General features: G+C 41.2%; 1 protein-coding gene across 1 annotated transcript in view; it reads left to right on the forward strand.

Moving 5' to 3' along the window:
* IGF1R (insulin like growth factor 1 receptor) overlaps positions 1–23,117 on the forward strand; it is a 180,329-nt gene that overhangs the window by 103,423 nt on the left and 53,789 nt on the right. The window contains exon 3 of the mRNA XM_063448856.1: positions 21,511–21,820. Coding sequence (XP_063304926.1) covers positions 21,511–21,820 — 310 coding nt within the window. The remainder of the gene's footprint in view (positions 1–21,510; positions 21,821–23,117) is intronic.

Raw genomic sequence — 23,117 nt, forward strand, 5'->3', positions numbered from 1 at the left:
AGTCCCTCTCACATTCTGAACTCTTCTTTAAGATCACCAAAAGATCAAAGCAGTTAAAGAACATGTAAACAGTCCAAATATATACTTATTGATTTCCAGTTCTCTAAAGCTTTGTTGTCTGTCCTGCATATAGTATCCAACATTCCAAACAGGGTGTTGTAGAAAAAGATCAAATAAATGTAGTCCAAGGCTAATTCATTTTGGTTAAGGTTGTCACTTGGTCTCAGTAAACTATTCTAGGTACCTGCTCTTGAAAGCACCTTGAAAAAAAAATTATACGGTTGTTGATCATTATTTAAACATTTTTTTAATCACCTTGTTCAGAATCTCCCAAATTTACAGTGTCATATTTTTTCTTCATTCCATTTTTTACTATCTTTTTCAGTTAAATGAAAATATTTTGGGTGTTATCTTTAACAGTACTCTCTATACAGTACACCTCCCTTTTTCTTTTGTTTCTAAAATTATATCCCAAGAAATTTTGACTTCCATGTAGGTGAGAGGTCTGCTTGTAATCTTGTTTGTGCAGTGCCCTCTCCCCTTTTGCCTATATTATTTGTTTTTCTCTTTTAGATCTCCACTGTAAAGCACCACATGCAATGTTAGTTTATGAATAATAGTGTCATCTGTTTTTAGACCATGTACGCACCCCATCCTCGCTCAAAACACATACCTACAAGGGACTATTGTATCAACAAAACAAAACCAATGCATCCAGCTTTGGCAGCCTTTGCCAGTGAGCTTGCAATCTAAAAGGATTGACTGGTGACATGCAAGATAATAGTTTAGATGCGCAGTAAATTAGTTTAAATGAATACATGAGTTGTATTAGAACGAAGAGTTTTAATTGCATTTTGGAAATGCTGAAAGATTGATCTTTTTCCCAGTTCCAGGGATAATGGCAACTCAAGAAAGGTCCAGTAAGCAGGAAGGCTTTCAAAAGCAGTAGGCAATGATACGATATACTGGAATTTAAACCGTATAATGAATAACACCGTAAATCAGGATAGGCTAGAAAGCTTCAGTTATCTTAAAGGAACACTATAGTCACCTAAATTACTTTAGCTAAATAAAGCAGTTTTAGTGTATAGATCATTCTCCTGCAATTTCACTGCTCAATTCACTGCCATTTAGGAGTTAAATCACTTTGTCTCTGTTTATGCAGCCCTAGCCACACCTCCCCTGGCTATGATTGATAGAGCCTGCATGAAAAAAAAAACTGGTTTCACTTTCAAACAGATGTCATTTACCTTGAATAATTGTATCTCAATCTCTAAATTGAACTTAAAGGACCACTATAGTGCCAGGAAAACATACTCGTTTTCCTGGCACTACAGTGCCCTGAGGGTGCCCCCACCCTCAGGGTCCCCCTCCCGCCCGGCTCTGGAAAGGGGAAAAACGTGCCTTTTTCCAGCACTGGGCGAGGAGGTCTCCTCCTCCTCTCCGCCTCCTCTCCGCCCCGTCGGCTGAATGCGCACGCGCGGCAAGAGCTGCGCGCGCATTCAGCCGGTCGCATAGGAAAGCATTTACAATGCTTTCCTATGGACGCTTGCGTGCTCTCATGTGATTTTCACAGTGAGAATCACGCAAGCGCCTCTAGCGGCTGTCAATGAGACAGCCACTAGAGGATTAGGGGGAAGGATTAACCAATTTATAAACACAGCAGTTTCTCTGACCTGGCACCCAGACCACTTCATTAAGCTGAAGTGGTCTGGGTGCCTAGAGTGGTCCTTTAATCACATACAGGAGGCTCTTGCAGAGTCTAGCAAACTATTACCATAGCAGGGGATAGGAAAATCTTAATTAAACAGAACTTGCAATAAAGAAAGCCTAAATAGGGCTCTCTTTACAGGAAGTGTTTATGGAAGGCTGTGCAAGTCACATGCAGGGAGGTGTGACTAGGGTTCATAAACAAAGGGATTTAACTCCTAAATGGCAGAGGATTGAGCAGTGAGGCTGCAGGGGCATGTTCTATACACCAAAACTGCTTCATTAAGCTAAAGTTGTTCAGGTGACTATAGTGTCCCTTTAATCTTTGATTTCTGGTTTTCCGATTGGGGGGCCTGTGTGTGTGGGAGGAGTGGAGTCTGCGTTGTCTTTTAGAACCAGAAAGCCAGTGGCTATAATGTGTGGGTGGTTTTCTGACAGTTTGGTAGTTGTTCTGTACCCAGCCTTTACAATACAAACCTGCAGAGAACAAGCTGTTGTACCATATGCACACACTCCTGTGTCGACTAAGGGTATCCATTTTGTAACAAAATGTATCTAAGATGGTATCTGCTTTGTCTTGGTGCTGCTAGATTTAATTTGACTTTTATGGGAACATTCTGTTCATTTCTGCTATGCCCAGCATGCACCCTCCTGTATAATCTCAGTGGATAAAAAGCCAGTTCTGTGATCGGAAAAACATGTTAGTTTAGGTCCTCCCTGTGGGAGATATTTTTTTTCCACCTGTAATCCTCTTGTTTAGACTACATTGTGACCAAAAGGTGTTTGGTGTGCAACACGGCTTACCTCATTCTCTAGGTAAGGTTACATGGAAGATGTTAATAGATACTGGAGGATCGAAAACAAACTGCACGTCTACATTTGTTTTCCTCGTTATGGTATGGCTCTTTACAGTCAAGCATCCATTCGACTGTTGCTCTTTTTACAGCATTCAAACAAACTGCATTCGAGCACTTAATGTTGAGGAGTTTGTTTTGTTTTTAAAATATATTATTCAATAAACATGTAATCTTTGTTAATTGTTTATCTTGTTCAGAAATGGTGGTTAACATCATGTTCTTTTTGTAAAAAAAAAATATTGCAGAAATCAATTGCTTCGATATTTCAATATAAGCAAAAGGTCGAGTTCAGTGCAACATGCACTTTGTCTTTTAAAGTAACACTATAGTATCAGGAATACAAATGTGTATTTCTGACACTATAGGTGTAAAACACCTGTGAAAAAGTTATTTTACATTCCTTTTACCAGACTAGTGTGTATCTCCCCGTAGCTGGCTCTGTCTCCATGGCTGAACCACTCCGTTTTCGATGATCTCACCCAATCCAATGCTTTCCCACATGAAAGTATTGCGAGGGTAATGCGCATGCATGGCAGAACTCCACGCTGCACCAATCTGCATCTCCTCATAGGCATTGAATTACAGGCTGTAGACACCAGAACTACATTAAGCTCTAGTTGTTCTGGTGACTATAGTGTCCCTTTAAGAGAAATCATATTTTAGGTCTCCATCTCTCCCGGATGACTGTGTGAAGCTCGCCCCCACCCTTTCAATCGGCACACATAAAAAATCCACTGTTTTTCACTAGTGCTACGTTTGTGTTGTTTTGAGCTGTAACAATTAAGATTTGAGCTGTTTTTATTATTAAGGTAATAGCAATTGTTTTTGAGCTATTACATATTAAATAAAGATCAGCTAAGGTCACCCTGACCCTCTACAACAGCCAAAATACACGAAACTGGGCTGTTTGGTTAGTGCTGTGATTGTGCCGGTTCATGCCTTTTAAATCTCTGTTCTATCTTATTTCATTTTTGAGTTATTAATGATTTAATAAAGGTCACCAAAAGTCACCCAGCCGCCCTACAACAGCCAAAATACATGAAACTGGGCTGTTTGGTTAGTGCTGTGATTGTGCCGGTTCATGCCTTTTAAATCTCCGTTCTATCTTATTTCATTTTTGAGTTATTAATGATTTAATAAAGGTCACCAAAAGTCACCCAGCCGCCCTACAACAGCCAAAACACATGAAACTGGCCTGATTGGTTAGTTCTGCGTTTGTGCTGTTAACATTTTTATTTGTGCTCCTTTGTTTTTGTTTTGTTTTTGTTTTTTTGTAAGGGAAGATTATATAACCTGCCATCCAGTTCAACTCAGCTGTGTAAAGTTGGCACCCCGTGTTTTTAAAATGTGAATAAAAATCTACCATTCTTTTGTGCTGCAAAAATGAACGTTTGTGCAGGTTTGGTTTTGGAAATATTGAGCATTATATTTGATTGATCCCTGCCCACTTTGCAATCCATGTTATTACATTTTAAAATCAAATATACTGTTTGCTTATTCTGATTTGTGCCGCAAAAATGAATGTTTTCGGAAATATTGCGCATTATATAAACATTCACACTCCGCCCACTTTACACCCCTTATTAATTTTAAAAAAAATATACTATTCATTTGTGCTGCGTTTGTGTGTTAAAATATTTATTTGTGGGGGGCGGAGCCTAGCGTCTGAAGTGGACGGTCGCATGGCCGTGTAGCTCCTGACCAAGAAGCAAAATAAACCTTAATACCCGCATCTAAACTCACGCCAAACCTCGCACGGGGAGACCTTGAGACCCCACAAACACGATGGGCAGGAAAGCTAAAAAGGCGAAACCTGACAAGCCCCGCCAGGGCTTGGATATCGGGGAATTATGGCGGCAAGCACACGATGCTGCCGGAGCCAAGATGGCGTCTCTGCACGGCGGCTGCTCCGATTTTACAGACAGGTCGTCGGACGAAGATGAGGGAGACCTTATGCTGTCTATGCCGACCCCGACACCATCACGGACACAGCCACCCACGAAACCCCATACCCCAGTGACCATGGAAGCAATTGGGGCCCTCATGGCTGATCACCATAAAAAAATAGCGGGCGATGTGGCCCTGCTTAGAGGGGACATTAAGGGCATCACCAACAGGCTGGACGCAGTGGAAGCCACCTCCACTGACCACGCGAAACAGATTGCAGACCTCCAGGCGGCGATCCGAGACCTACAACAAAAGAACCGGCAACACGAGCAACAAATTGCCGCCCACGAAGATAAAAAACGACTAAACAATTTAAAGCTACGAGGGGTTGCAGACACCGTCCCAGAGGCTGAACTGCCACATTTTGTCAGGAGACTACTCACAGCGTTATTAACGCCCAAGGCAGCAAAAGCAACCACCCTGGAAAGAATATTCTGTGTACCGCGTCCAGCAACTGCCCCACCAAATGCAACAGGGGACCTGATTCTCCAATTCCAGTCGTTCAGGGACAAACAAGCGGTCCTGGATGTAGTTAAAGGTCAGCCTACATACCCCTTTGAGGGAATGACTATCTCATTCTACGCGGACTTAACGGGCAGTACACTGGCGTGGAGGAGACATATGAGTCCATATACAGCTCTCCTGCGCCTCCAACAAATCCGGTACCGGTGGGGACCGGGGCGCACCCTTACGGTAGAAGCTGGGGGCAACAGGCATGCAATCCACGACATACAAGAGGCCACTGAGAAGCTGGGTTTACTTGGCCTCCCCCTGAACGCACTGGCTCAGCCGACGCGACCAACGAGCCAATTGCACCCACCAGGAAGATACTCGGCTGCAGCCCCAGAGTTTGTACCCCGGGCACCACCCGCAGACCCCTATGCCACGGTCACAACCTGAAGCTGTACATATCCTGTAGGTCTAAAGTACCGTACTGCACAACGCCGTACACCGTACATACCTGAGGACCCAGGCATGCATGTAACGTTAAGTTTCCTCACGCTTATGCATGATATGGAACTAATCTACGTTTTGAGAACTTCTTATATTTTTATACATTTCAGTCTCCGTTGTTCCTTGTAATTTTTAGATACGTATTTTGATATTTTTTGTGCTCTCTTACATTTTTGTTACCACCGCGGGCCTATGCTCACACAGCCAGACAGCTAGCTCTGTCTGATGACAACACCCAGCCGGCTTCATGGAGAGTCTATGCACTAGCTCTATAAACACTTACTATACATAATTGGCATTTTACTATCAATACGTAACCCTCACACACTACATGCAGGCTCTGTTTATCAGACCTAGATTTTGACACAGGGCACATTCATAGGTATGTAAACTTTTCATATTCTTATAAGTTTAATGTACCTTTTACTTTATATCTGTTATAAATGTATCCTTGTGTTATGGTTGAGTCAGCTGACATCAACCAGTTGGCCCTATTGCAAGTCTATGCACTAGATATCTCCGCATTTATTGCTATCTGGCATCTTGCTATCAATATATAGCCCTCACACACTACATGCAGGCTCTACATATAAGACCTAGATCATGACACAAGGCACATTCAAAAGTATGTGTACTGTTTATATTGTGATATATTTTATATGCCTTTTTTCTTTGTATTTGTTATGGATACGTTTTTTATATTTTATGTTCCCTTTTTCAGTTTGGTTGCCATCGTGAGCCTATGCTCACACATCCAGACAGCTAACCGTGTCTGATGGCACCCATTAGTCGGCTCCATGGAGAGCCTATACACGAGCTCTGTAAGCACTTAATACAGGTAACTGACGTCTGGCTATCAATACGCAGCCCTCACACACTGCGCGCAGGCTTTGCTTATCAGCCTTAGTTCATGAAATAGGGCGTACTCATTAGCTTACTCTTATTGTCACCTGATCCGCCCTAAGTATAATGTGCGCTGCTTCCAACACTTTAATGGTGACTCTCGAAAAATAGCATATATAGAGCAGGTTGACACCTATGTCGTGGTCACTTTCGTTGCGAACCACCGCATGATCACGTGCCCTTTTGTTCACTACCATGTTTGTTTTTGTTTTTGCTTTTTTTACACTATTCTTTTATGCAACTACAATCGGTGATACTAATTGAATACCTGTATCCAACTTGTATTCTACAACCTAATATAATCACCACTAATCATATACCGCGGGTTCTCAGGCTTGAGTGCCATATTACCTCTGAACCCACTTAGTAGTCATATAGGCATGCTAAACTTCAGCTCCTACAATCTCCACACTCCAATAATCGTACTGTTTATTCGAAAGGTTGCTTAGTTATACTCTTAAATGTTTAGCGACTGATGCTGTTCCATTGCGTAAATAACAAAAAATGTGCAAGAAATTTGAATGCCATGTCATTGTCATAAAATGTATGCTATAATTTGCTTTGTCCCGCTGTCGTGGCAAACGTATTCTGTACACCAACTGCACAATAAAATAAAGAATTTAAAAAATATATATATATTTATTTGTATGCATTGTTTTTTGTTTTTTTGTTTTACTTATAACAGGTTGTTGTTGTTTTTTCTTTCTTTTTTTTTTTTTTTAAATTCTTTATTTTTCTTGTGCATTATAATACAAAACAGAGTGGTCTGTAGCGCCACAACAGCTGTTACAGGCCCGTCCGTGGCATACATGGTCATGGCATTTATAAACTGCACATTTTATTATTTATATATGAATATATCTCGCTAGGAACAAAGTTAAACTGAAAAAACATGATAAATGCTCGTATATGTCACGTTTTTGTTTTGTTGGGTCACGAGTAGATCGACAGCTTTAATTATGCAATCAAAGATATTGGCGCCTCGTTCAAAAATAGGTAAGCACAGGTAAACAATGCCTGAATAGTTCAGACGTATATAGAGGGCATCTTAGCTTGTGTTCCCACATTCTGCTCTGTTATCATGCGTGACATTGGTATGTTGCGAAGCTGGCTAAATTGGCTGTATCAGTGCATTTTTACTCCTGTCTTATGGTAGTGCCCTTTGTTGTGCAATCTTTGCTGGGTATTATGATAACTAGCGGAGAGACTCAAGATTGGGGCTACGTGTCAGGGTTATGTATTCTGCTCTAGGGGGTAGTCTCCCTGCCAGTAGGCGATGTTAGGTGTTGTCGTGGTGCAGTCTAAATTAACATCGTGCTGCACGTCCTGTGTCTTTGATTATATTAATAGGTGTGTACGACTGTGTCGTGCAACTAGTTATGTTTAAGTCGTGTCGTTTTTTAGCTGCTGGTTTACGTAGGTGTTGGTGTTTCATTTCGCTATTCCCTCTTATGTCACCCCGTGGGTCCTCTTGACCAACGGGGGGGGGGGGGGGGGTCTGAATGTTACCTAACGTGGTATCGGAGAATAATAGGAGCGGAGAGGAGGCCGCGTATGCGGTCGCCCTGGCAAAATAATACATGTTTCAATTGCTCATTAGAGATAATAAAAAAAAAAAACAATAATATAAATGAGGCTGAAAAAAAAAAAAAGGTTAAGTAAGTGGTAAGTCCAAATGGTGAGTCAAAATGCCAAATAAGTATGGCCAAACGGTACATTGTTGACATTGTGCATTGTCTCAGTAGAGTCGGGGAAACAGCTCGTGGGTCATTCTGGGTCTCTAGGTGCCGGCTCCCTCAGAAGGCTCCTGCCTGGGTCGTCGCGGTACAAAAATAGTTGCCCATTCAGGGTCCCAGCTGTGTGGTAGCCTCGTGGTTGTTTGGGATGCTGTGCGGTGCATAGAATCCTGCGGTAGGCCCAAAGCCTGAAATAAGTCCCGTGCCCCTTGGAAGTCGTGGACCACATGCTTATCTTCGCCCTTCTGGATTAGGAGGGAGCGGTCGGGGCGCCACCTGTATGGTATGTCCCTTTGTCTGAGTATCGTGGTGAAGGGTTTTAACGACCCCCTCCAGGCCAGCGTGCCACCTGTAAGATCCGCATAGAAAGACAGGGTATGGCCTGCAAACGTGAGTTGTGCCCGGTTTCTGGTCGCTGCTAGGGTTGCGGCCCTGTCCTTTCTGTGTTGAAAACGAATTATCAGGTCTCGAGTGGCCGTCGCTGGGGCTCTGGCCGGTTTCGGGATCCTGAATGTGCCGTCGAGTTGGATGGCTTTGGCTGCTTTCGGTGAGAGTAGTTCAGCCAGTAGCCTGCGTGTGTAGTGCGGTATCTCCTCGGCAGGTATGTCATCGGGGATTCCCCTTACTTTTATGTTATTTGCTCGGCGTTCATCCTCTACAGCGGTGAACCGCCGTTCAAATTCTGCATTTTGTTTTTGTAGGTGCGTAATTTCCTTCTGCATGGAGGTGATACTCGTGCTGTGAGCTGCTGAGGAGACTTCCATGGCTCCCAGCCTCGAGTTAATGCCTTGCAACTCCACCCGGAGGGTGGCTATGTCCCCTTGTAGCGTGGACTGTAGGTTGGCCAGCAGAGACTTTAATACCGAGGTTGTGATCGGCTCCCCGTCTGGCCTGTGGGGTTTGGTAGTAGCAGCCGGTGGTTTTGGCATAACGAGCTCGTCCTCCTCGAGGGAGATTTCATCGGAGAAGTCAGAGTACGTGTCGGCTAGGGCGGCCATCTTGGGCCCTGGTGCTCCGAGCGCTTGCCTCCACGTTGCCCCGATATCGTGGTTATGTCCTTGCTGCTCCGGTTTCGGCTTTTTAGATTTCCGACCCATGTCTGGTCTGCCACCTCTTGTCGGTTTTTGTGCCGTTTTTAAAGGGTTTTGCTGGTCTGATATTACTTCAACTGTAAGGATTTCGACCTCTCCGCTTCGCAGCTAGGCTCCGCCCTGGTTGTTTTTTTTTTCAGGGGATATTATGTTCTTACCCCAAAACTGACACATTTCTACACATGTAGTATTCATTCGGCAAAGTAAGCTTTTAAAGAAGCACTTTAATTGGTTTATAAATAGGGTTTTTTTAAATTAACTTTTTTTTTTGGAAACGTGGAAAGGGAAATAAAAGTCAGTTGAATGGTACATTTTTTTAATACCCAAGATTAATAATATATATATATATATATATATATATATATATATATATATATATATATATGTCTTATATTACACTCAGTAGTAAGGTGTCCTTTTACAGAAGCTAAATCACTTCTCTGTAGAACTCACCAAAAACCCTTTCAAAATAGGTACATATTTTACAAATAAAATTAATAGTGTAAAAAAAGCATTTTATCAGTGATGATCAATTTTCTCACTTTGATTACATGTTTAAGAACGAATTATAATGATTCTATTTACTAACACTGCAAAACACACATGGCCTTTAAACCACTAGGTTAACAATAGATGCGCATAAGGTGTGTGGGCTGTCCATACCTTTGCACAAACACTACTGCAAGGGGGGCACTATGCTACCCAAAGGGATCTCCAGCTCAGAACTCATATTTCAAGCTGGCTAATGATACCCCAGTGACGCTGTGGAAAGCGGAGTTACATCTTTGTCAGCAAAGGGGTTAACCTCCGTATGTGCACCTTTTCATAGATTGGAGTAACCCCTTAAATGTTCCACACTAAATATTACCGCGTCTGTCACTTTACTAGAATGCCCCTTCTTTGCTGTTTATTGCTATAGTGTAGCCAACTAATTAAAAATATATATATATATATGTGTGTGTGTGTGTGTATATATATATGTATATTACATTTTAAGTGCAGCTCAGTCCAGCAAAAGCCAAAATGGGATGTGCAAATAGAATTCATTAACCTTATTAGACTTGTAATTGTTCTAGGCAATGCCAATAATTTTATATTTGGAGCATCAACTGGTATATTTGGCAGTTTGTTACCAACATCTATTTGCATTTTGTTTAAATAGAATGTTTTTGTTTTTTTTGCTGAGAACATGCAGTAGTATCTGAGTAACATGCATGTGAAGTCCCTTGTGCCTCTTTATCCCAAAAATGTCCACACACTTACAGTGGACAATCTGTCACTAATGCCTACAATAAATGTTTTCCTAATCAAAATACCTAAACAAAATCACAGACTTTATTAGTTTATTTAAAAAAACAAACAAGTAAATGTAAACACAAATGTTAAATTGTCATTGCATGTATGAACAGATGATGTTTGTGCAATGTGTCTATTTCATTAACCCCTTCCATTCAACGATGGTGTTTATTATATTTCATTCTTCTTAAACTCTGGATTAAATGCCAATATTCTAGCCCACAGACACAATACTAATGAATATTGTGCGGTGTGTAGCTACAGATATAGGACTGTGTCTAGGTATTGTGTGCACACAAAATGCTCTGCACGTTTTTTGGTGGAAGTAGTGTCTGTCTGTATCGTCTGGTTATGTGTGTCTGGAGTGAAATCACATGATCTGTCCAGACTCCTAAACACGTATCACGTGGTGTAGTAATGTATTCAGGCTCTGCTTTGCTGCTGTTCCCAGCTCCGTCCATTGATTCCTGTGTCTGCTTACACCAACAATACCCCATTCATATCACCTCTTTATTTCTCATCCTTTTTCTGATTTCCTTGTCTATTAAGCTTTCCTCCTGTTTTCTTGCTTGTTTTGTTTGCAAATCCTTGCCACGTATTTGCTAGTATCACAATGTTTGAAAATATTAGAATTGTAACCATGTAAACACATTAAAAAAGAATCCATGGGAACTGGCGTTCTATGATTTAGAATAAACTATCCACAATCCAAATGTGAAGACTGCATTTCATGGAGCCAAACATAAGGTTTTCTGTAGAAGGGAACTATAGCATGGCAGATAAATGGTTAATATTTTATATAAAAACTCTGCCCAACTTGCTACCACATGGGGGCAGCACCAATTTAGTGAGAACACTTGTCTGACGTATTTTTACTTACACATGTTTGCTCCTTTTCATTCTTTTTTTTTTCTCAGCGTCCAAATCCTGTAACTTACACCTTAAAAAAATCTTGCCCGCATTTGCCCTTTTCTAACTCCGCATACAACCCTTGCACTTGTTCATGCATTCATAATTTCCTGACCTCACTATTGCAACTCACTACTCATCGGCCTTTCAAATACCCGCATCGCCCCTCTGGGGTCTGTAATAAATGCTGCCACCAGGCCCATCTTCTAGACTGGCCACTACTGCCACACCTCACTCCTGTGCCAATCATTACTTTGGCTACCTGTACCCTTCAGGATCTAATTCAAACTGTTAACACTAACTACAAAGCCCTCACTAACTCCTCTGCTCACTACATTTACTCTTTACTCAACAAACATTCACTTTTTTTTTGTGTTCCCTTTGCTCTGCAAATGACTTTCTCTTGACACCTGCTCATACCCACATTGCCAACTCTCCTCTGCAAGATTTTTCAAGGGCTGCTCCATTCCTTTTAAATTCACTACCCCGCGCCACAGACTCCCCCTTGCGCTCCAGCCCTTTAAGAAGTCACTGGAAACACAACTCTTCAGGAAAGCTGCAGAATATGTTGGCACTATATAAATGATGATAATGTTTTTATTTATTTTTTACTGTATACAGCTATTAGGTACTGCACCATACCCCAGTGTTCCTCTATATTTGCCCTGGATTCAACATGGTACTCTAAATATATTATTTTTAGGTCCATGCTGACTCTAGCCAAATTTCATGCAATTTTTCAACTACAGACTCAAACTCTGGACCTCCCATACCAAAGCTGCTCTGTTGGATTGGGATCTGGTTAACTTAGCAGTAGCCATTGAAGTAAATCATGCTTTGCCAATTTTTATGTTTTCCTTCCAGCAGGATAAAGAGCCATGTTACAGAGTCTGACCAAAAACATGGTACATGGTCAGCAGCAAAGCTTAGCTACTCTATGCCATTCAACTGGTAATCCAAGAGCCCACTGAATGCAAAGCCATTTTGGAATTTTGTGCACACACGAGGGCAGCTGAAATTGGAGTTGTGCATATCATTTATTTCAATAAATCTATACATTTCATTTTATTGAACTTTTTTTTAATACCTATTTAATATGTGTAGAATGTTGAGTTATGATTAGGGTCCACCTAATCATAAAGAACTGAAGAAAAACTCAGTCTGGAAGCAAACAAAACACAACTTGAAATGTTAAATCTATCTTAATAAAGAGCATTCCTCTAAATTGGTACCTGCAAGAGGCTCAACATTTTCTACCGAACTGACAAACCAGTCTGAGACGATTGTTTCTCAGTGGCAGATAACTGGAGATGTGCGCTGTTTATTGGCTCATTGTGCAAGTATTGCTTTAGGATGCTTTTCTGAAATATGTCACTTTAACTGCCCATCACAGTCTTGACTGCTTCAAACAGTGTATGCCCGAGAGAAAAGACTTACTAGTGTATCCAAATTCAAAATACGCCAAAGTACACCTCTAGAGACATATGGGCTTTCATTTTAGTGGCCAGGTTCTTTTTTTTTTTTTTCTCATGAGGACTATTTAAAGGAACAGTATAATGGTTATAGTGTCAGGAGTACCCTGATTCCATCTCTTCATAAACTGTCAAATAGTTTTAGCATGGTTTGACCTGGGTCCTGCCAGATATCCACGCTGCTTCTGGTCTTTTCGAGCAATAGAAGTCCTAGATCAATTTTGTGTGCATTCCCAGTCAGTGAAGGAGTTCTTCTTGTACAAAATTGACATCTAAAATTTGGGACGGTGGCATTGCACTTCTGGCGCCATGGTTCTTGGGGTGCCCCTTTAAAAGGTAAATATGCAAGTTTCCAAATGAACCCTATTAGAAATAGTCTTGATATATCATTATATTATTTTTATGTTGTTACTTCTTTGTTCTGGTCTAGTATTTGTTTTGTTGCTTTAGTGACCTGATATTTATAATATTGAGTTTTATAACCTCTTGACTCATTGTTAAAATTGCAGACACTACCATGCTTATTATTTTGGAGCGGTACACTTATAATTACATTTCATATGCTGCCAAGCATATTGTTTTAGGAAATACTTCGTATAGGTATTGTTCAATATAATTGCCATTGCTGGGAATTAAATTCAGTTTTTTTTCTGTGTGAAAGGTCAGATTCTCAGGGTCACACCGTCTGCAGAGGGCACCTTCACATTCTACACGTACAAGTATTGTTAACTAATACGACAGATTGAGGGTTAAAATACCCTTACTGTACTTGCCTGATCCCAGCGCTGAAGCTCTGACTTGTCCGACAACAGGGGGAGTGCTAATGTGATTCGCCCAAATATCATTGGTTAGGTAGCATCACTGAAGAAACGGTTACGATTTTCACTCGCTTTATCAGTTCACAGTACCACTTACCGATAACACCAGGGAGTGCATTATGGGCTCCGGACTGTATAAGCTGACTAGACATTAGAAGTCCAGTTCACTGCACATTTTGCCTTGTATGTGAAGTACAATGGGTGCTTGGCTTGAATATTGTCAAAATATTTGTGAGAGCTCAAAACCAAATTTTTCCTGGATCTAAACCCCCTTACGTTTAAGAGCGTGTTTTGAGATCTAATGTTTAGACCTGTTACTTACAACTAAATGCAAGGCAGTCCTAGGGTATGGCCTGTAATCAAAAAATCTTTGCTTCTTTTCGATGTATTTAAAAGAGGCTAAATCTGTGTTTGTGCATCATCAAATCAGTGCATTTTAGGCCACTTGTGAAACAGGGTTGAAAACATGTTTTTCTGGTTCTGCAATAGTTCCCCTTTAATGAAGTTGACATCCTAAGAATATAGAATAATAAAAATTTTCCAGGAGCCCCGGAGACACATACCATTCTGTGGTGTGTGCTGTCCTAAACTTCTAGTGCAGAGCTTCCAATTCATTCCTGCATGCGTTTGCCTACTGTGTCAGGAGTATTGATGCACTCGTCTGACACCAGCAAGGCATGTAATTGCCCAAAACTCGTCACTGACACCAGTTTTTAGAGCAACTGCCAAAACCACAGGGCAGGGGGCCTCTCCCATATGAATTTGGCACTTTCTCTGCACCAGACAGCTTGAGGTTTGTTCCTGCGGGACACAGACCTGCCTTGTTAGGAAATCCACTCTGTTCGGGGAACGTACAATGCTTCAAATAGCTCTGTGTACAGTAAGCAGGAGTGGAAATAGGCCACAAGCACAAGCAGAGATGAGTTATAAATATAGAATATTCTTCGCCCTCAATTCCACACATGTTAGTCATGGCAGGGCATTGGGAGTTTTACACTTATAAGGTATATACAAATTGGACTGGGCGCTAAGATCTGCGTTTTAACACTATTTTGTTATTGTAGTGGCAGATTATTTAAAGGCGTATGGACAGCGTAATTCCTGTCATCACGTGATGGACGGTTTCTTTGAATACCAGTGAAGCAGGTTTATGTAAGCTGTGGGATAATTTAGTACCAGTAATTATATATTTCATGCAAGCTACAATTCTTAGAACACTTTAACACTAAAAAGAAGTGATGCGGATGTTTTTGAATGTACTCCGTGATGATCAGTTGACCAAATGGCTATTTTAGCATGATGTCCGATTTAGCCAGGAATCCCTTAAAGCGGCACTGTCATGCCGAACTTACCTTTCTTTAATCGATTCCTCTTCTCTCCCTCTGTCAGGATCTGTTCATTTCTTCCTTTCTGCTCTAGTTTTCTTTAAAACGTAAGACAAAGTAGGGACTACTTTGTCTTATGGAGGTTTCCTACGCTTGACCAGCTTTGACCAGCAGAGGAGCAAAGTGTGCTTAGTTTCCGGTGATCAAAGCAATTTTCCCACAATTCTAACCTTTGATCCGTGAACTCGTGATGCTTCACTTAGACAGAACGCCGGCGAAACTACCAAATTTCGTTCTAACTGAATGAGAACAGTTTCTCCATTCGTGTTAGGACTCAATGCGCGACTTTGTTCAGATCGGAATTTCATTTGAATGAATGAAACTCCGATCCTATTCGTGCTTAGTACATATCTCCCTAATTCCCATGGTATCAGGGAGCTATCTACCAAAAGGCTGAAAGACCTAAATTGGTCTTTCAGTCAAATTTACTAAGATTACTTAGTATTGGTAAATTATGCCCCATCTCACGGTATAGCGAGAAGGGGCAGAATTTACTAATACTATATGCTATTCCACCTGTCACAGCACTCTGGTTGGTTGGCTTGAAATCCAACCAATCACAGTGCTCTGTGTCATTTTACACAACGTGGGAAAGTTCTTTGGAATTTTCACATGCTGTGTAATTTGACTCATAAAACTTTGGTTATCTACTAAGCGGCACAAATAGGATCTTGGTTTCATTCATTCAAATGAAATTCTGATCCAAACAAAGTCCCGAATTGCGTCCTAACCCGAATGGAGAAACTGTTAGGACACAATTCGGTAGTTTCGCCGGCGTTCTGTCTAAATGACAGGACGTTCGAGAATACTGACAGGAAGCATCGCAAGATCACGGATCAAAGGTGAGCATTGTGGGAAAATTGCTTTGATCACTGGGAACGAAGCACACTTTGCTCCTCCGCTGGTCATAGCTGGTCAAGTGTAGGAAACCTCCATAAGACAAATAGTCCCTACTTTTTCTTATGTTTTAAAGAAAACTAGAGCAGACCGGAAGAAATAAAGAACATTTCCTGACAGAAGGAGAGAATAGGAATCAATTAAAGAAAGGTAAGTTCGGCATGTCAGTGCCGCTTTAAATATCAGAAATTAGCGCTTTGTCATCATACTGTCTTTACTAGGAATGCAAAGAATGTAGACATTGTCAGAATTTCACATTTTACCAATACAGTAATCATTAGCCATGCATAATTAATAGTGGCAACACTGCCAAAGCTGGTGACTGTACAGAGTATGTCCATTCATGCAGCGGTGTCTGGCACATGGGGGAACAGGCTTGCACGGTTATGGGGATCCAATACAGTGTATGAGGTGCAGTGAGATGCGTTGGGGGGTGTAGTGTGTTTTGTCCTTTCAATTCAAATACTGATGTATAGAAGAATGAATGACTCTTCTGTACTTTTCAAGTGACAGCTGTAAAAGAGTGACTGAATTAATTTTTCCACTTGTGTTCTTTTATTTTTATAGTACTTTATGTATATTGTTGTTTACCTGATATAACAGTGTTTTGACCCATAAGTGCCTGAGGAACCTCTTACCTTAAATATTTGTTTTCTGTATTTGGTGTTGTATGACGTATTAACCCTCTAACGGGTCGTTAATGTTTTTCTCATTGTGTGCTCATCTTGTATTCTCCTTGTGAACCAGATACAATCTCTGTAAAATATCCTGCGTTGTATCTCTATCTATATAGGAATTTAAGCTAAAAATAACAGCATTTTCTATATTATCTTATGTTGTGTGTCTCATAGAATGTGTCTGCAAAGTGCTGTGTACTCATGTATTCTGTATATTGCTAGAGGTTTCCATTAATGGGGACGGTTTTATGGGAAGGGTATACACAACGACTATATTAAAGTCTGCGCTATCCTGAATTTTCACCAATCAGCATCCAATATTCTACTGAAATCAAAAAACAACTTTGCATATTTAACTTTTTGTGTCCACATTTAGTTAGTTAAGTCTCATTGAAATAGATGTGATTAATTGGACACGGGTAGGTCTGCTGTAACATTTCTGCTCCTTTCTAGTTCTGTGAAAAGAAATAGGAAACACAGGTACTATATGTTTTACAAGGAGACAGGATTTCTTTTTTTTTAAAGGGATTTCTTCCACTTCTGACAGCTCAAAGTTTGCCCATGTGGGCCAAAGTCCAGACTTGGCAGAGAACAGCAGCGGGCCATGCCAGGTCTACAGAGCCTTCTCTCACTGGCTACATTTTATTCTCACCACTGTATAGGCTTTTCACCTGTCTGCTACATTCCACAGATGCCCCAGACTTAATGTTTTACCATCATTTATTAGCATTTTAACTTCATAGGGTAAAACTCTGCAGAGTTTAAATAGTGTTACAGCAGTACAGGAGTCGAGCCTTTGACCTTTAACCCCTTAAGGACCAAACTTCTGGAATAAAAGGGAATCATGACATGTCACACTTAAGGGGTTAAAGCATTATTTCTTCCTATAGTAGTCTGACACTTTAGACTTGATAAAGGGAGGAACTCCCGAAAGCATGCAAATACAAATTTCTGTCCATCAAGTTATCCCTACACTTTATAAAATGCATTAAAAGAAAATGTGATACTTCATTATTTTGCTTTTTTTTTTTTTTCTTCGCTCCGTGTGTACTCGCTGCAACGTTTTACTGTGGTTTGTGACGCTCCTAGGAATCTGAGGCCAGTTCTCTGTACTACATCTAGATAATGTCTTTGTTTTCTCTCCTAATGGCCTCGTGTTTGCCGATTATTATAAATAGCCATCTCATATGTCCGCCTCCCGTCATCAGCTTTTTGTCTAAATTTGGTGTACTGAAGAAATGGGAGACAAAGTTGTAAGTTCACTGCGTGGCTTCCCCCTGCAGCAGCAATATGAAGTGTTTTTTTCTCTCTCTTTTTTTTTTTTTAGACGCTTCCGATACAGCAAGGTGCAAGCATGATGAGGTTAACCCAATCATTGCTTAGCTTTGCCACACAACGGTCTCTAGCCACCTGTATGGCTCGCACCCAGCAGTGGGTTGACGCTAAACAAATAACACATTTAGTAGATAGACTATATTCATTTTGTCAAAAACAGCTTCCTTCCTCTTTGGCTTGTAATTGCCAAACTTGATGCTTCCCTACTTGATGCTTTGCCTGCCTTTTAAATTGGAAGTTGTTGTTTTAGGTTAGGGGTGCTGGAGAGGTAGATACCTAAATGTTTCAGAACAAAATATCCTTCTCGTAGAGCAGGGGTAGGCAACCTTTTAGCAGTACTGTGCCGATATAGGATTGTGAGGTCCCGTAGCGTGCCGGTCCTAATTTTTTAAATTGGGGTGTGTATGCTGCCGTATTCTGCTTGTGTTATTTATACTGTAATTGCTTTGTATCGTTGTATTTGTGCGTATATGAGCTATTATATTGTATATGTTCAGGAGTAGTTTGTGGTATCGTGTATGATACATATGAGTGTGGGCGGTGTATGGGGGCTGCTTGTGGAATTGTGTGTGTGGATGGATATGCCACATTGTGTGTTTGGTAGTGTGTGTGTATGTGTGGGGGCTGTTTGTGGTATTGCATGTGAGAGGATGCATGTGGGGTTGTGTGCATGTATGTGGATTGTTAGCAGGTTACATTTGTGCAGATTGTATGTATGTTTGTTTGTGGGCTGTTCGTATTATTTGTATGAGGGGAGGGTTATTGTGCATTTCTGTGTACATCTAGCAGTGTGGGTGGCTTCCATGGGTTCCAGTGGGGACCAGGCTGGCCAGGTACAGGTGAAGGACAGGAGCTGCAATATCCGCTGTGGGCTGCTCTACCACAGTGTGGATTATTATTCACAAGTGCTGAGAGGAAGTGATCTGAGATCACTTACTCTATGTGCTGCAATGCATAAATTGAGGATTGACCTTCACCGCCTTTTCATATTAGCAGATATCTGAAGTTTCACTGGGACTCCTGATAGGCCAAAGCCTGTTTGGCTGTAGCAGCCTTGAGTGCCGTGTAAAGACACCTTGAGTGCCGTGCATGGCACTAGTGCCGTAGGTTGCCTACCCCTGTCGTAGAGTATGCATTCCGATATGCGGTTTAACCTTTTCAGCACTGGTAATAACAAAGTTTTACTGGCACTGAAAGAGTTAGGCACGCCAGGTATGTATTTCGGATGTATTGACTTGGCCTGCAATTCTTTGTCAGTTTGTCTAGGCCACAAGTAGTTGCTTGTTACAAGTTCCACAGGAATGTCAATAGTGGCGCTGCTTTTGATGCCACACGTGTCTGGATTAGCGAGTGCTTTGTCCTGCTATTCTCGTTCTTTGTGAAAGGAGGTTTTGCTGCACCTGTAGATTGCACCTTCTGTTCTCTAACTCCCCAGACAAACATCAATGAAGCTGAGCCCAAACTGCATCTAAATGGAGTTTTTACTCATCTGTCCTTCATTATGTATAATTATGCTTGCATAAGGGAAGCAGAATGCGCTTTAGGGTCATTGAAACCATGTGTTTAGCAGTAGATGTTGATTAACTCCTGCTATGCTGGTAATGGTTTCATTTCTGAATTCTAATGTTATACCTTTTTTTTTCCAGTGAAACCGCAATGTAGATAAGGTTGGGGAAGGGATGTAGAAAGGATAGGCCATTATTTGTTGTAGAGCCTTAGCCCTGGCAAAACATCGTGAGAGTCATAGAGGTCTATATTTTTCCATCCTCCATGAGAGCAACAGATAGATTCTAGGTGGCATCATTGTACTGTAGTTTTAGACTGTAACTTCACCAGAGTTGTATGGCTTGAGCTTTTCATTTTGGAGAGCAGTTTTCCAATATAGCACAAGTGATTATTAAAGGGACACTCAGAGTCCTGAAGTGCTTTATGTGTAAAAAGTGTGTTCTCTTTTTTTTTTTCTAATAAAATCTGCAGATTGACCTTTTAACCTTGTTTCATTCCCTGGCTGTCAGACAACTGGTCATGTTACTTCCTGGTTTGGTTAGCTCAGTGGATCTAAACTCAAGTGGCAGACATTTGCCCAGGGTATATGCTTTGCAAAGAATTCTCATTGAGCTGTATTGGACAGTCTGTGAATGGACAGCCACAGAAAGTCTGGGCTCCCCTCCCAGGGGAAGGTGAGAGCCAGAAGCGAAGCCCTTTAGTGTAGAGCTAGCACAATGACTCTTGCCCAATAATCCAAGTCATACAGCACTGGCCGTAGACTTAAGAAGTCTAACCAATAACCATTGCTAAACAGTTTAACTTATTACAATGGGAGGCACCAGAGCTCTCCTGCACCATTATTACCACAGCACACTGTAGTAGTTATGGTGCTTGGAATGCTCCTTTAAGAATTTCCTAGATATTTAGTAGCATAATTTCATTCTGGCATGTGTTAATATCACAAACCATAACCATTAAGGAGGTATTGTGCAACAAATTTTCCTGCATTTCTTTATTTTTTTTTTATTTTTTTAAATTGCATTAAAAAATAAAGTGGTTATTAGGGTTTCAAGTTTATTTTATTTAAAAATATTGCCCCATGCTATGCAGCAGTGAGTCATTTGGCTTCAGTAAATACAGTACTGAAAACAGAGGCCCCTAATGGCAGAGAATGGTATTACATAGGGATAAAAAAATATATATTGTGATTTTAATAATTTTTGCCCTAAATTCCTCATGCAAAGTTGAGTAGTTCAGAGCTACATTGTAACAATATCATTACTTGAGTATAAGATTTGTTAAGCGAACAACCACATACATACCTTTGACGCTTTAGGTACAGTTAGGCGGTAATAGGGTACAGGGCCGGACTGGAAATGAAAAGCAGGCCTGGAAAAAAATTCCATACCAGCCCCGTAATGCATAGCGCCAGCATAGTGCGCAGACATGGAAGCGGGAACAAAACGGAAAACTATCACTCAAACATGAAAGAAATCGCTTGTGCGTGGAGAGAGTGCCGTTTGTGTGTGGAGGGGTGCTGTGTGCGTGGAGAGAGTGCCGTTTCTGTGTGGAGGGGGGTGCGGTGTGCGTGGGGGGTGCTGTGTGCGTGCGTGGGGGGGTTGTGCGTGCGTGCGGGGGGGGGGGGGGGTTGTGTGTAAAAAAACTTTATATTCCTCGCACAGCAACGCTCCAACCTGAGGAGGAGCGTTCTCGTTTGCAGGTTCCTGTCAGACCGGGTAGGGGAACAGAAGCTCCCCTACCCGGTCTGCCTGCTCGGCCACGCTACATTTCCTCCTGCCGGTCACCCTGTAATTGCGGCCCGGGCTGGTGCACACTAGGCGGCCGCGCACCGGCCCCCTCGTGTGCCGGCCCACCGGGAAATTTCCCGGTGTCCCGGTGGGCCAGTCTGGCCCTGATGGGGTAAATTTATACAGTATGTATGTGATGTAAAGGTCAACATTTTTAAAGTGCAGATTGATCTAAACAGTTGAGTGATTATTAAAGTAACAATATTCCTTTATTTTTTTCTTTTTAGTGTGCCCAAATTCATGTGGTAAGCGAGCATGCACAGACCACAATGAATGTTGTCATCCTGAGTGCCTGGGCAGCTGCACCTCTCCTGACAATGATACCGCATGCGTGGCCTGCCACCATTACTACTTTGAGGGACGCTGTGTGCAGAGTTGTCCCCCTAATACTTACCGTTTTGAAGGCTGGCGCTGCATCACCTTGGAAGAATGTGCCAATGTGCATAATACTGTCAACATGCCCTCTCGCTTCATCATCCACAACGGAGAGTGTGCGGAAGAGTGTCCATCTGGGTACATGCTCAATGGGAGCCAGAGGTAAAGTGATGTAATTTTTATCAGTGTCTTTACTGGGTAAATGTAGATATTTAACAAGGGAGTTAAGTTTTAAGCCAAAATAGCAAAGTGTTTTTTTTTTTTTTTTTTTTATTTTGACCTAATATTTAGAGTTTGCTTATCTATTTTTATAAGACCAAAATTATAGCTGCACCATCAGAAAGTGTATCAAAATATGATGACAAATGTGTAAAATATCTTGATGATGAACCAGTCCGTATACGATATCCATGAAAGACCTAAAAATATACCCATGTATAAACAGGCACAGTTTATGTAGTACTCTGAAATGATCACATGAGTAGAATGGTCATGAAACACACATAAATAAATCTGAAAAGTAAACAATTGTTGTTGTTATGTATAAAGTGTTAACATATTCTGTGCTTGGAATAAATGCATTGAAGACTGGGGTAAGCAGGGTCTGGTGGTGTATGCCAGTGAAGCAACTTGCGTCACTGGCGATGACCCAAATAGTTGGGCCTGCCCGAAAAGGGCATATCAGCCTGGTATCAATGTGCCCCCCCCCCCCCCAAAACAGTTTGAAGAGCTTCCAATTGTGCAACAACCTAGAAAATAAATTCCTTCTTGACCCCAAAATGGGTCCGGAGGCTATTACCCCACTAATTAAAATGTATATCCATTAGTATAATGTTTTTGCAAGCATTTATCCAATTGCTGTTTAAAAAATCTGTACAGAATCCGATAAAACCATCTATTTCATTGTTGAGTCTTTGGCTTAAAATGATTTGCAGAAGTATCATGTAACCTGAAGATTTGAAGCATTATAGAAACCTATTGGGGGAATTATGAGTATATTGTCACCTTCCAGTCATAACTGTTTGAATACATTGTTGCACAATTATTTATATTATATAAGCCAATGTACATTGTAGTATAGTAAAGTAATCTTTATGAACACTCCAGATGTGCAAGTGAGAGACTAAGGATGGGGTTCTCTTTGTAATAGCACAAAATGAGCTTAAAGATACACTATAGTCACCAAAGCAACTTTAGCTTAATGAACCAGTTTTGGTGAATACGGTAGATCATGTGCTTGCAGTCTCACTGCTCAATTCTCTGTCATTTAGGCGTTAAATCACTTTGTTGATGCAACCTAGTCCCACCTCCCTGCATGTGAATCAGACAACCTTCCTAAACACTTCCTGTAAATAGTCATCTAATGTTTATACTTTCTTTATTACAAATTCTGTGTAATTTAGAATTTCTCATCTCCTACTCTGTCAATAGCTTTCTAGACCCTACAGGAGCTTCCTTT

The sequence above is a fragment of the Pelobates fuscus genome, chromosome 3 (genome assembly GCF_036172605.1).
Source record: "Pelobates fuscus isolate aPelFus1 chromosome 3, aPelFus1.pri, whole genome shotgun sequence".
Lineage (NCBI taxonomy): Eukaryota > Metazoa > Chordata > Amphibia > Anura > Pelobatidae > Pelobates > Pelobates fuscus.